The 16,086-nt window shown below is 35.3% G+C and overlaps 1 protein-coding gene across 1 annotated transcript in view; it reads right to left on the bottom strand.

Annotated features, from left to right (window-relative positions):
- Nucleotides 1–15,027, bottom strand: part of XKR9 (XK related 9) — a 38,467-nt gene extending 23,440 nt beyond the window's left edge. The window contains exons 1-2 of the mRNA XM_004327561.3: nucleotides 14,491–15,027; nucleotides 3,124–3,344 (exon numbers count right to left, since the gene is read on the bottom strand). Coding sequence (XP_004327609.2) covers nucleotides 3,124–3,344; nucleotides 14,491–14,762 — 493 coding nt within the window. The 5' untranslated portion in view covers nucleotides 14,763–15,027. The remainder of the gene's footprint in view (nucleotides 1–3,123; nucleotides 3,345–14,490) is intronic.
- Nucleotides 15,028–16,086: the final 1,059 nt, after the last annotated feature.

Raw genomic sequence — 16,086 nt, 5'->3', positions numbered from 1 at the left:
TGTCCCCAAATGTGACAACAATCAAAAAATATACTTATAATATTATCAATACTTTGTGAAGTTGAAACTTCTCTAAATTAAAAATAAACAAAAACCTAATTTCTATTAACTATGCTAGAAAAAAAGATTGAATTTTTCTTTTCTCTCTGTGGAAATTATATCATAAAATCATTATCAAATCAAAACCCAATCAGAGTACACAGCCAAAAAAATTAGATAAAAGAGTATTAAAATAATAAAAATATATTACTTTTCTTTCTCTTGTGAAATTTGTGGTATTGGTCAGCTTTCTTATCCCTGTAATTTACTGTTCTTTATTTTATTTTTAAAAGAATGCTTACTTTCATGTCTTTTATGAATTGAACTGTATTCTTCCAAAATTCATATGTTAAAGCCCTAACCCCCAATGTGACTATACTTTGAGATAGGGCCTTTAGGGAGACAATTAAGGTTAAGTAAGTTCGTAAAGGTGGGGCCCAAATCTAATAGGACCGGTATCCTTGTAAGAATAGAAAGAGATACCAGAGATCTCTCTCTCCATACACAGAGGAAAGACATGTGAGGACACAGCAAGAAGGTGGCCATCTGCAACCCAAAGAGAGTCCTCACGAGAAACCAACCCTACTGGCACCTTGATTTTGGATTTCTAGTCTCCAGAACTGTAAGAAAATATATTTCTGTTGGTTAAGCTGCCCAGTCTATAGTATTCTGTTACGGCAGCCCAAGCACACTAACATAATTCTGTTTTCCTAATATTACATTCTTCTTTTCAAAAACAGGGTCTCTCTAATTGTTTTTGTTTTACACGCGGATCCACTTTTGCTTTACCTTTTTCCTGAACTATACAAGGAATTTAAAACAGTTTAACTCCATCCATCTTCCACCTGACTTTCATGCTACTGCTTGCCTTCATTCTTTCTTTTTCTTAGCCACATAGTATTATTTCTGTTTATGCAGTCAAGTTTCATTTAGAGGTAGGTAACTTCACTTTTACCCTGAGGAGGGTGACTTTTGGAGTGCCAGTTTTATGGATTAGGATTTTCTACCAGATGTCCCTCCCTTGTGAAGACCCTGAGTTTTGTCTCCAGTCCTCCACACCCTGGGAAGCCATCAAAACTGATCTGCTTGTTTGTAAGGTTCAGTAAAAACCCTCAGGGTATAAAGCCTTCACAGTCCTACTCAAACCTGCTGCATTCCCACTTTCATGCATATTTTTGCCTGTTGTATCAGATTGTTTTAAGCTTTTATGAAGACTTTTGAAAATACTTAACCAATTGTTTTAGATAATTTCAGGGGGAGAGTTGATTCAAATAATCTAGCCTTTTAGTGGTGGTGGAACTGATTTGAATAACCCAAGTTTTCTAACTGCTTTCCATCTCCTAAATATTTGTTGACATTTCTAATCTGCTATTCTACTCTGCATTCTCTTTGTCCTTATGGGTTTATACTGTTTTTACTTGTTACTCTCCTCTTTAGCATGATTTCAGAAGGAACAAAGATAAAAGAATTTGTTCAGTCTTCTGAAGTAGTTCTATATATAAACTGATTTTTTTTTACATTTTGAATTATTCTTCCTGATTATCAAAACAATACATGGTTACTGTAGAAAATTTGGAAATTCAGAAAAGTATAAGGAAGATGAAATAGATAAAATCATTCACAATCCCACCACACAGAAGCAGCCACAGCTAACATCAGTAGATCTACCATTATACAGGTTGTAAACTCTATATGCTGAACTTTAGCTTCAGGGACTAATAAATCCCAACCCACAAATTCTTTGCATCACAAGGAAAAAGAGGTCTCATACACAGTAGGTTCATTTCAGTGGTGCACTAACAATCAAAGTAAAGGTAAAAATATTAGAAGGGACTACAATCTAGAGGTTTGTGGGAAACTGGGACCAAGAAAACTGTTTGGGGAAATGAAGTGTTCTCACAGGTGAGTCTAGCATAGAGGGAACTCCAGGGGAGAGGACAATCTGTTACTCTGAGGTGAATCCAAGTCTGCATGGAATCCTAGTCACTAATGAAAACTGGGACTATTTTTAGCAAATAAATAGTTCTTTTAACATCTCAAATTAAACACCTATTAAAAGATTTTCTTAATGGAAATACCAAATTGTCCTTTAAAAATGTACATTTAACCCTAATGAGGAAATCTGCTATAAAAGAGCAACGTATCAACCGATTTGCAAAACTTTCATTAGTTTTGTAGCACTTGCACTTTCACCCAATGATTGCGATTCTGGGAATTTACCCTATGGCTAAACTTCACACATGCAAAAGAATGCATGCATAAGACTATTCACTGCAGCTTTTTTGCAACAGTAAAATATTAGAAACAACCTAAATTAACATAAAAAGGGAGCCTGTTAAATAATTCATGATACATCCATAATTTGTAATACTATGCTGATAAGAAAAATAAATGAGGGTGCTTCTTCTGTACTGATACGTTTAGATCTCCAAGATATGTTAAGTGCAAAAAACAAAGATGGCTTTTATGCTACCATTTCTATAAAAAAAAGAGAGAGAGAGAGAGAAGGAAAGAGAAAGATAGGCTTTTACATTTTTTTTTCTGAAAGAATCATCAGAAAGCTGACAATAATAGTTTGTTTTACTACTGAATGTAAAATAGTTGGCTGGTGGGAAGCAGCAGCATAGCACAGGGAGATCGGCTGGGTGCTTTGCAATGACCTACAGGGGGTGGGATAGGGAGGATGGGAGGGAGGCTCAAGAGGGAGGGGATATGGGGACATGTGTATGCATATGGCTGATTCACTTTGTTGTGCAACAGAAACTAACACAGTATTGTGAAGCAATTATACTCCGATAAAGATCTATTAAAAAATAAAAATAAATAAAAAATAAATAAAATGTTCAAAAAAAATAGTTTGTTTTCTGGGCAGACAAAGGAAGGGAAAGGAAGAAGAGGGAGGGAGACAGTATACCTTTATATACCTCAAAGTACCTTTGAACCATGTACTTCTTTTTCAAAAAAAAATACATAATTCTAAAAAGAAAAACAATAAAAATAATTCTAAAACCTGCCAAAGAGTTACACAGTTGACATAAAATATCAGTGGCATCCATCTAACACAGGCTATTAAGAAAGACCTACACTGAGTGAAATTTTCTTGACCATGTTCCAGAAGGATGTAGAGCTGAAGAGCAAGTTGTGGGCAGCCTTCCAGGTAGGTCTCAAATAGCCTGAGCATGCTCAAATCTGTCACCCTATCTATAACTTCTTTATGAGGATCGATTTGTTCTTCCACGAAGTTATCCGTTTTGCTGGTGTACTTGAAAGCCACATGATAACCCTTTTTCAAGGCAAACCAATACCTGTAAAGTAAACATGAATATTTATCTTCAGTAATAGATTCTTTATAACATGTGTGTTAATTTACATAATAATTTTGGAAAAAAAAGCAACATGTGTTTAAGAATAGAATTTTCCCACAAACTTTCTCTACTACAAATTTCTCTCAACTATGTAAATATTTCATTGTAGCTTTATTGAGGTTTAAGACTCCACAATTTTTATTGCATGTCTGATGTGCCAGTGTGTGCTAGCACCGTTAAGCATACATGATCTTCTTTCATCTTCACAGTTATTATGAGAGATGAGTAGGTATTATTCCCAAATCACAGACAGGAAAAGTTAGGCTGAGAACAGTAGAGTGATTTGCTAAAAGTTACGCAGAGAGTAAGGGGCAGACCTAAAGTCCAAACCTATGTCTTATCATTCCTAGTCTTAACCACTATTTTCTGAAAGACAAACTGCAATTTCCACTTCATGCAATTTATCTTAACTAAAAGACAAATACATGCCCTTATGATAATGTCAAGGTTGAAGATGAGATTGAATCTTCTTTCAGTTTAATCTAGCAAATAATTACTGTTGACCCTTGAACATGTGGAGTTAGGGATGCCAACCCTCTGTGCAGTCAAAAAATCCACACATAATTGATAGCTGGCCCTTTGTATCCTCAGTTCCACATCCGTGGATTCAACCAACCTCAGATCGTGTAGTACTGTAGTCTTTACTACTGAAAAAAATCTGCATATAAGTGGACCCACACAGCTCAAACCCATGTTGTTCAAGGGTCAGCTGTACTCCATAATCTACAAGGTGCTAGGCTCTGTGACCATTATCACCCTGGAAAACATAAAATTTCAAAGACTCCTAAAACATTCTTGCTCAGGCTCTTCTTTACAAAGAATTTTTAAATGAACATGACTTATCATCATCCAAGTAAAATTAATAACAAAAATAACTGAAACACTTATTTCAAAAATATCTGAGGCTAGCAATAAGACAACCAGGATTCTAGCCCAAAGCTTATCAAAACTCTTTATCTACACCTCAGTTTCCCCATATATAAAATGAGGGCAGTGATATATATCCTGTTTCAACTTGCTCCTTCTGTCAATGTTTCCCATTTCAGTAAATGGCACTAACATGCACCATGTTGCTCAGACCAAAAATGTGGGAATAATTCCCAACTTCTTTCTTTTTCTCATACCCTATAAAACTTCCTCAGCAGGTTCTGTTGGTTCTTAGCTCTAACTTCAAATATATCCAGATCTAAACACATCTTATCACTTCCACTGCCTCCATCCTAGTTTCAGCAGCCAACATCTCTGGCCTGGATTACTTTGATAGCCTCATAATTGGTCTCTCTGATTCTACTCCTGCTTCCTATACATCCTATTCTCTACACACATCTAGGTTGAACCTGTTAACCATAATTTAGATGTTACCCCTCCACTCGAAATGTTCCAATGATTTCCATCATACTTAGAATAAAACACAAAGTCTTTACCCCATCTTACAAGGCCCTCCATAATCTGCCTTTCCCTCTCATTTCTCCCACAATTTCAGTGTACCTTTCTTACTGCTTTTCCCAAGTTAAAGGCCTTTGTCTTTGCTACTCCCTCTTCCTGGAACTCTCCTAAACCCCAGAGATTTTGCAAGTTTACTCCTTAACTTCATTCAGGTCTCTATTCAAATACCAGTTCCTCACAGAGGTCTTTCCAGATCACACCATCCATCGCATTCTATCTCTTTATCCTACCTCATTTTTCTTTATCATCTCTTGACACATTTTTGCTTATCTGTACCTTCTCACAAGAATGAAATCTGCATGAAAGCCGGGACTTTGTTTTGTTCACTGCTATGTCCTGAGAAACTAAAATAGTACCAGTACATAGCCGCTCTAAGAAAATATTTACTGAATGAATGAATAAATGAGAGCTCATGACAATCTTTCCATAGAGACAGTAGATATGAAAGGACTTTGGAAAGTTGAAATAAAACACAAATATAAGATATTCTCATTTTAAACAAGATGTATACATATATGGATATGCAAAGATTCTTCACCTAGCAAATAAAAGTATATTTTTACCATCACAGTTCTAGAATAACATGGTCCATTATATTCAATGTGGACTAGATGCCAGGGTAGAGTGTCTACAAAAATGATGAAGGCATGACCTCCACTTTCAATGACCTTACAACCTAATAGGAAGGTCAAGCCTATAAACTGCTAGCTGCAATACAAGGCAGAAGAAATAACCACTCAACAGAAATGTAAATACTATGTTGTAAAAGTATAGGAAAAAAAATGATTAACACTGTCCAGGATTTATAGGTGAGATTTATAAGTGAATTTATGTTTGAGCCTTTTCTGGGTATCTGGCACAACAGGGAGTTCCTGTATGTATATTATGTAAGACTGATATGTAATACAGTATGTTCTTAAAGGTATCTATCCTTTTAAAGCAGAAGGATAGATACTGCTAATTGAAAAACTTGAAAAATTCACAAACATTAACAAGTACATACCTAGAACAAAATCAGTACAGACAGCATAGAGTGAGAAAGCCAGCAGAGCACAGTGATTAAGTGTACAGACTCTAAAAAAGCCAGGACGCTTGGATTCAAATCCTTGCTCCATCACTTCCTAGTGATGCCTCAGTTTCCTCATCTGAAAAAGGGGGTAATCATCATATCTACCTCATTGGGTTGATATGAGGATTAAAGGAGTTAATACACGTAAAATGTTTAGACCAGTAACTGGCACATGTTAAGTGGTATATCAGTGCCTGTTAAACAAACAACAACAACAACAAAAAAAAAAAGATGGAGCTGTTTACAGATGAGCACATTAATATTTCCAGTGACTTTAGAGAGGAATATTTTCCAATTTTGTAGCAATTAATAGCAAACCTATGCAAAGTTCTGCTTATCTGAGGATAATTTCATGAGAAGGGGAGTATGAATATAATTTTTTAATCAATAGGATATTGTTTCAGTTTTATGGGAGAAATGATGAAGAGACCAAAGAAAAAGAAACAGAAGGAGCTTTCTTAGCATATTTTATCACAATGTATTCTTTTATTTGAGATAAAGAGGAAACAGCTTCCAGTGATGAGAGATTCCCTTGTATCAAGCTCACCTTCCTACTGATGACAATGATAAATTACAGACAAAATATTAAAGAAAACAAGGCACTAAAGAGCAACCAAAAGTAGGAAGAAGGATGAGGGCACTTAACCCTTGAAAGAAGGGAACCATACTGCATGAGATGCATTTATCTGGCTTTTCCTCTACCAGCATCCCACAGTCCAAATGGCAAAAAGTAGATACAGCTCAAGCAGAAAGTCAAATTATTACTGGCTCAAAGAGTGAGAGAACTAAGGTTGAATCTGCCAGAGTGGTTAGAAATTAAGAGGGATCCTAGAAAAGAGGGAGCCACAGAGTAAAAAACCTCCCAAATCTGCATATACCCTCCTTAAATCCTTGGCCAACCCCTTACTAAGTATATCTAGGGTGAGGCTCCAAGAACTGAGGAAAAATGGCAAGAATGAGCAGAGATTTTGGCAGCTGTCTACCACAGGGAAGAGTCTGGAGTTTAAGTTCCACCAAACTGGAGGGGCTTGGTAAATACTTCAAGCATCCCATTGAAACGCTAAAAGGGTGATACGTTAGGAGTAAAGACCATACTTCAGGTCTGTAAGACTTCCCCTAGGACTAAGAACAAAAGCAAAATAGACCTTCCCTAGCAAAGCCTAAACCAAGCCTCTGTATCACGTCAAGGTAATTTGCCAATAATTTAACTATCTCCTTTCTCTTCAATGGAAGATAACAGAAACCAGAGTCTCTACAAGGTATCAATCACAATGTCCACTACACAATAAAAAATTAAATGATATGCAAATTTAGAGGAAAATGTAACTTATGCTAAAGAGCATAATCAGTTAATAGAAACATATCAGTTAATAGGAACATACCCACAGATGACCCAGATATTGAAATTAGCAAACAAAACACAGAGAGAAAAAATTAGTGAAAAAAATTAACAGAACCTCAATAACAAAGGTGTAATTGAAGTCCCAAAAGAAACAGAGAGAGAGAATGGGGCAGGAAAAAAAAAAACTTGACAACATACTGGCGAAAAATATTTTCCAAATCTGATCAAAAACAACATAAAGCTCAACGAACCCAAACAGAAAAAATAAAAACAAAACAACATGCAGGCCCAGAAGACAACTATATCAATAATTACAGTAATATATGAAATGTAAATGGATTGAAAGTTTCAATAAAAGATTGTCAAACTGGATAAAAAAATCAAGATTCAACTCTATATGATTTGGAAGAGACTCTCTTTAAACATAAAGACACGGATAGTTTGAGGGACTTCCCTGGTGGCGCAGTAGTTAAGAACCTGCCTGACAATGCAAGGGCCACGGGTTCAAGGCCTGGTAGGGGAAGATCCCACATGCCGCGGAGCAACTAAGCCCATGTGCCACAACTACTGAGACTACACTTTAGAGCCTGCGAGCTGCAACTACTGAGCCCACATGCCACAACTACTGAAGCTCACGCACCTAGAGCCCATGCTCCACAACAAAGACAAGCCACAGCAATGAGGAGCCCACGCACTGCAACAAAGAGTAGCCCCCACTTACCGCAACTAGAGAAAGCCTGCGCGCAGCAACGAAGACCCAACGCAGCCAAAAATAAATAATAAAATAAAATTAAAAAACAAGACACAAATAGTTTGAAAGGAAATCACAAAAAAATAGTATGGCTATATTAGTATCCCAGACAAAATAGATTTCAAATCAAGGAGTATTAACAGAGATAAAGAGTCATGTCATAATGATATAAGAATCAATTTTTCAAGAAGACATCTGAATGTACCTGATAATACCATTTGAAGATACACAAAGCAAAAATTTTCAAAGTACAAGGAGAAAAAGATAAGTCCACAATATTAGAGTGTTTTAACACTCATCTCTCAGTAATTGAAAGAAAAGGTAGGCCAAAAGAAAAAAATCAGTAAGAATATAGCAGATTTTAATAATATGTTTAATAATATGTTTAATAATAATATGTTTTATAATAATATGTTTAATAATATGTTGATACATATTGCCCTAATTTATACATTTATAGAACACTACACTCAACAAGAGCAATTTACAAATTCTTTTCAAATGCACATGGAATATTCACCAAGTTAGACTATATGTTGGGCCATAAAACAAGCCAATAAATGTAAAAAGACTATAATCACACAAATTATGTTGTCTGATCAAAACAATATTTAATGAGAAATCAACAACAATAAGATACCTCGGAAAATCCTCAAATATTTAGAGATTTAAGTAAAGGGCCCAGATCCTCAAGTTTCATAAATATTGCACCCTAGGAAATTTGAACATTACCAGATGACCTCTCTCTAAAGCATTTTAAATAGAAGAATAGGTAAGAAAAAATGTTCAACTATTTAATGCCCATTTAAGAAACTCCATAAAGAAGGGCCCAGGGACCTGCGGAAGGAAGGAGACTCATCTCCATTGTACTTTCTTTCACACGATTTGAACTTTTTTTACCAGTTATTTTAAAAGAGCAACAATAACTTCCATATTTTAAATAATACAAATGCCTTTCATATACCCATCAAAGGAAAAGTCTCCTTTGGCAAGGAGAAAGGTTTTATCACAAATAGTACATAAAATGGAAATACAGAAGTGTCATCTAATTTATATTCTGGAAAATGAAATGTTCTACTCCACAGACACCTGAGCAGTGAGAACATACTTAGTAGCAACAGGCACTTACACCTAATAAATAATTCATGTTGACATTCCTTGTCTTTCATCTACCAACACAAACTCAATTTATCTATTCTGTAGGGAAGTGAATCTGTAGTTCAGTAAATCTCAGGTTTTTCCTTACTTAGTTTAGACAGACCCTTGGATAATTTTCCCATTTTTATGAACTTATGTTTTAAATTAATTATGTTTTAATTTTTGCTCATTCCTCACTATTCATCTCAGTATTCTGCCACTTCCTGCACTAAGAAAATACAAAGAAAAAGAAAAACAAAAAGAGGGAAGTGTCTGTTTATCAAGTATCTGTTTATCACTAATAGCAAACCTAATTCAATTTTTCCTTTTCTTCTTTTTTTGTTTGAATAGGCAAAATATTTAAATAATTCCAACATTTTTTTAAAAGTTATTCGCTGAAAAAACTCCATGCCACTCCTATGACCTAACTACCCAGTTTTCACCCTCCCCTATGACCATGAGAATTCATGGTTACTACTTTCATGTGTACCCTTCTAGAGTTTCTTTATGCATATACAAGCAAGCATAAGTATATATGGCTTTTCACCACTTTGTTTTACACAGACTGTAGCATATCATATCTGCTGTATGCACCTTGTCTTTTCACTTAAAAGTACATATTGGAGATCTTTCCATTTCAGTACATAAAGTACTTTATCATTCTTTGTAATAGCTATGTAGTGTGCCATTGCATAGGTATACCATAAACTCTACCAACAGACATTTCAATTGTTTCTAATATTTTGCTGTTACAAAGAATACTACAATTGAAAAGCTGTGCATATGTCATTTTACATGTCTGCAAGTACGATAAATTCCCAGAAGAGGAACCTCTGGCCTAAAGGTATGTATGTGTATTTGAAATATGGTCAAACTGCCCTCCACAGGGATGGTGGGCAATCCATACTCCCATAACCAATCCATACTCCCATCAACAAAGTATGAGAATACCTGTTTTCCCATGCCTTACCAAGAGAGCGTATTATCATTTGGATTTTTGCAAGTCTGGTAGGTGAAGAATATCTCAGCGAAGTTTTAATTGGCAATTTTAAAATTATGAACAAGGCTTAGCATCCTTCAGACAACTTAAGAGCCATTTGCATTTCCTCTTCTCTGAACTATCCTCACTGTTTTCCCATGTTTCAATTGGGTGGATGACCTTTTTCTTTTTGACTTCAGAAGCTCTTTAAATACTAAAAGACTAGCCCTTTTTCTATTCAAAATTGCAAATATTTTCTCCTGTTAAAGCTGTTTTCCTTTTTGCTTTGCTTTTGTTTGTTTGGGAGATTTTTGCTTTTTTTAATTAGCATGCATTTTTTATTATCAAATCTATAATTTTTATAGCTTAGGGATTTTAAGTTATGGTTAGAAAGGCTTTCCCCATTTCAAGGCTATAAAGGAATTTTCCCATGTTTTCTTATAATATAAGTATTTTTACATTAAATATTTGATTCATTTGAAATTTATCCTGGTGTCTGGTAGTTTACCTAGATGTATAGTCCATAACATGCAATCTGAAATTATCCCAACTCTAAAGTGAATCAAAACCGTTACTGTTCTTATGCTGCATATACCGGCTATTGCTTCCTCTTACTTCCATTCTGGTCAATTTCTACAATCTGTGGTCTGTCCATTTGAATGGCAAACAGGGGAAAAAACTATTTTCTTGTCCTTGTGGTTTGGGATTTAGTGTTGGGGGTTGGGGAGGGGTGGGGTGCCTAGTGCTACTCCAGAAACAAAACTCTGCCAGTTTATCCTTTCAGATTTTCTTCTGGTTAGGAGGAGTTAGAGCACATGTTCTGTCATATCAAAGACTGGGAAGCTGAAGACATAAACTACAACCTTTTAAATCTCTCCCAATACGGTACTCATCTCTATGTTTCTATCAATATACTTCTAAAGATTTCACCTTCATCACAGAACAGGCTAAACTCTTTTCAAGATCACGTGCCATGTTAGAGCATGGGCTAACCCTGAACTTTGTGTGAAGGTCCAGTTATAATTCATATATTTTTTTCCAAATGGCTACCTGCTTGTCCCCACATCCCTAACTACTAAGCAAAGAAATCAGTAAGAATGAAGAATCTCTGTATGTACAAGGGAACTCCCATAAGACTATCAGCTGACTTTTCCATAGAAATTTTACAGGCCAGAGGGAGTGGCACCATACAGTCAAAGTGATGAAAGGAAAAAACCTACAAGCAAGAATACTCTACCCAGCAAGGATATCATTCAGATTTGAAGGAGAAATATAAAGTTTTACAGACAAGCAAAAGCTAAAAGAGTTCAGAACCACTAAACCAGCTTTACAAGAAACGTTAAAGGAACTTCTCTAAGGAAAAGAGACCACAACTAGAAATATGAAAATTATGAAAGGAAAAATCTCATTGGTAAAGGCAAATATACAGTAAAGGTAGTAGATCAATCACTCATAAAGCTAGTAGGAAGCTTAAAAGACAAAAGTAGTAAAATCATCTATATTCACAATAAGTAGTTAAGGGATACACAAAACAGAAAGATGTAAAATATGATGTCAAAACAGTAAACATGGCTGGTAGGAAGCAAAAATGCATGGTTGTTAGAAAGTGTTTGAATTTAAACCATCATCACCTTAAAATAATCACTTATCAGTATAATGATCAGATTGTTATACATGAACCTCATGGTAATAACTAACCAAATATCTATAATAGACATACACACAAAAGAAGAGAAAGAAACCCAAACGTAACACTGAAGATAGTCATCAAATCACAAGGGAAGAGAGCAAAAGAAGAAGAAAGAAGCCAAAAAGAACTACAAAACAACCCCAAAACAGTTAACAAAATGGCAATAAGACATATCTAACAATAATTACTTTAACTGTAAATGGACTGAATGCTCCAGTCAAAAGACATAGACTGGCTGAAAGGACACAAAAACAAGACCTGTATATATGCTGCCTACACGACACTCACTTCAGATCTAAAGACATACAGACTGAAAGAGAGAGTACAGGAAAAGGTATTCCATGCAAATGTAAATCATAAGAAAGCTGGGGTAGCAATACTTATATCAGACAAGATAGACTTTAAAACAAAGACTGTAACAAGAGGCAAAAAAGGACTTACATAATGATATGGGGATCAATCAAAGAAGAAGATATAACAATATGGGTATACATATGTACCCAACATAGGAGCACCTAAATACATAAAGCAAATATTAACAAACATAAAGAGAGAAATTGACAGTAACACAACAATAGTAGGAGACTTTAACAACCCACTTACATCGGTGGAGAGACATAAGATCCAGACAGAAAATCAGTAAGGAAACACTGGGCTTAAATGACATTAAACCTGATGGACTTAACAGATTATATATAGAACATGCCATCCAAAAGCAGCAAGATATACATTCTTTTCAAGTGCACATGGAACATTCTCCAGGAAAGATCACATGACAAGCCACAAAACAAGTCTCAATAAATTTACGAATATTGAAATTATATCAAGCATCTGTTCTGACCACAATGGCATGAGACTAGAAATCAACTATGAGAAAAGAATGCAAAAAACAAAAACAATATGCTACTAAACAATCAATGGACCACTGACAAAATCAAAGAGGAACAAAAAATACCTGGAGACAAATAAACATGAGAACACAATGATCTGTGGAACACAGCAAAAGCAGTTCTATGAGGTAAGTTTATAGTGATACAAGCTTACCTCAGGAAACAAGAAAAATCCCAAATCAACAATCTAACATGTAACAGTCATGTTAGATACAGCAAGAAGGTCTACCTTAAATTTGTTTGGAGTCCCAGAAGGAAAAGAGACAGAAATATGGTAAAGAAAATGTTACAAAAGATAATAGCTGAGAATTCTGCAGAATTCATGGAAGATAATAATCTATAGTATCAAGAGAACCAGCAAATCCCCAGCAGGAGAAATAAAAGTAAATATATACCTGGATATATCATAAACTTTAGAAACCCAAAGATAAAGAGAAAAATCATAAGAGTAGCCAGAGGGAAAAAAAGAAGACAAAATACTTTTAAAGAGCAACAGTAAGATTGACATTTAACTCTTCAATAGTGACAATGGAAACAAAAAGATGAGAGAATATAATATACAGAGAGAAAATAACTATTCGTCTAGAATTCTACTGCCACTAAAATCTTTCTCAGGAAAGATGGCTATTAAAATGGCCCAACTTCAGGGCTTCCCTGGTGGCGCAGTGGTTGAGAGTCCGCCTGCCGATGCAGGGGACACGGGTTTGTGCCCTGGTCTGGGAAGATCCCACATGCCGCAGAGCGGCTGGGCCCATGAGCCATGGCCACTGAGCTGCGCGTCCGGAGCCTGTGCTCCGCAACGGGAGAGGCCACAACAGTGAGAGGCCCGCGTACCGCAAAAAAAAAAAAAAAAAAAATGGCCCAACTTCAAAACCTAACTGTAGCAAAATAATACGTTATCCTCTTAATATGTCTTTATTTTTTTTTACACCAGTGTTTAAACTTTTATTTCACACCATGCAAGGTCAATTATAACATTAAAAAGTGACAACAGCTATAAGCTGCAATTTTACATTTATACATTGTAAATGTCCATTTTCAAAAGCTGAATTACCATGTTGCCATAACAGCTAGGCTTCAATTCAACTGTTTATACAGATAAAATTTACTATGAAAAACAATGATTTTATATCTGTCTTTAATTCTTCTCTTTACCTTTAATATATATATCGCTTTGAACAGAATTAAATCTCTTAAGATAATGAAGAAAAGGTCATATGAAATTAGGTATATGGAAAATCACAGAATTCTCAGGGCTTATTTAGATTCTATTTTCTTTAACCAGAAAACAGGCTTTAAACAACATGATTCTTAAGGTTGTTTTTAGTTCTGTGAATGATTCTGTACCAAGCTAACCACATGGTTACTGCGTTATTGCAGTAAAAATTTCACTTCATTAAATCAATGGTACAATTAACTTAAAAAATTAAGTGCTCTATCAGAGTTGCAAGTGAAAGGCTATATTTACATAATCAGTCTTAAAATATAAAATAGATGAGAAAAGATTCACAAGACATAGAAATGAGTCCTTTTCCTTCTCATAAAAAAGTGATAACATATTAGAAAAAGTAACTTAATTAGGTAAATTAAAACATTATGTTAATGAACCTGGAAAATTCTGAGAGTTCAATGACTCATACAAGCACTGCTAGTGAGAAGCAAGTAACCCTTGTGCTACATGCAAATAGAGAACCTTTGTACATCTGACTACCCAGATACAGAAAGGTAGCTTCTGTCTGAAAAAAAGAATAATAGTGTTAATGATCAAAAGTATATGCTCACCTTGTAAAAACTCCTCCTTGCAAGCAATGAAGTAGAAGAAAACAATGCTGACTTTCTTGGCCTGATTCCTTTAAATCGTCCTTGAACCAAGAATAACTAAAACACTGGACCACAAGTGTTCCAAAGAGCATAAAGCTTACTGTTAAAATACCGAAAACATACTGTCCCTCATAGAAAAACCTGACAGACACCCAGATATCCACAATTAAATCAGTTACATAGATTATAATGCCAAGAACCGACATCATAAAATTTAACTTAGTATATTTCATTATGAATCACTATATCTCTTGGTTATCTACCTCCTTCTCTCATACAAAAAGAAAAAAAAAAGAACAAATATTAGTGCATCCTTTCGTGTAGCACTGAATTTTAATTTCTACTCCCTAAATCTATTTAAAAGAAAGAATAAATATTATGAAATTGGAACACTAAAACCAAAGTGACTAATTTTAACTTTCTTTTCTAAACCTCTAATCCAGTTGTTACAAGGCTTTATTCAATCTTCTGTCTCACAGTGTTCTTCATTACAGCTGACAACACCTAAAATGAAACATCATAAAAGATGCTAAAAATCTTGAGTATAGTATTAAAAACCCTAGGCCATGACTTTATCAAAGTCCTACTTTTTCTAAAAATAATATATTACCACTAAATATACTTTTTATAATATATAGCTTTGGGAAAGTAAAGTGTCAGAGATATACTTAATAGTTGACAACTTCCTCTCAGACTACTTACCTTTTAAAACACATAACCTGCTCACAAAGACATTTACCACAGCACCATTTATAGTGGCAAAAACCTGGAAATCATCTAAATGTGTCAACAAAAGGAGTTAATAAATAATGGTAGAGTCATAAAATGGAATATTACAAAGCTACTAAAAATATATTTAACAAAGGTACAGTAGCTGTGAAAATTCTTAATATGCTTTTTTAAAGCATTTTTAAAAATTTATTTAGTTAGTTAGTTTTGGCTGCATTGGGTCTTCGTTGCTGCGCGGGGCTTTCTCTAGTTGCACCGAGCGGGGGCTACTCTCCGTTGCAGTGCACGGGCTTCTCATTGCGGTGGCTTCTCTTGTTGTGGAGCACGGGCTCTACGCACATGGGCTTCGGTAGTTGTGGCACGCGGGCTCTAGGGCACAGGCTCAGTAGTTGTGACACACGGGCTTAGTTGCTCCGCGGCATGTGGGATCTTCCTGGACCGGGGCTCAAACCCATATCCCCTGCATTGGCAGCCGGATTCTTAACCACTGCGCCACCAGGGAAGTCCCGAAAATTCTTAATATGCTTTGATACAGCAATTCCATCTAAGAATCAAGCATAGAGAAATGCTTGCAGATGTGCACAAAGATATATGCTCTTCGCAGAACCTTTTTTAAAATAGCAAAAAATTGAAAACAACCCAAATGACAATTGAGAAGCCTAATTCAATAAATTATGGTACATCCGTACTAAAGAATACACCATGCAACCTTTAAAAAGAATGAAGTAGCTTTGTATAACCTACTTTGGAAGATCTAAAGACACATTAAGTGAAAAAAGCAAGTACCAAAAGGATAAATATAGCATATTGTAATATATGCTTCCTAAT

Source organism: Tursiops truncatus, chromosome 17 (genome assembly GCF_011762595.2).
Source record: "Tursiops truncatus isolate mTurTru1 chromosome 17, mTurTru1.mat.Y, whole genome shotgun sequence".
Lineage (NCBI taxonomy): Eukaryota > Metazoa > Chordata > Mammalia > Artiodactyla > Delphinidae > Tursiops > Tursiops truncatus.
Note: the sequence above shows the minus strand (reverse complement) of the source record. Positions and strands in the feature narration are given on the sequence as shown.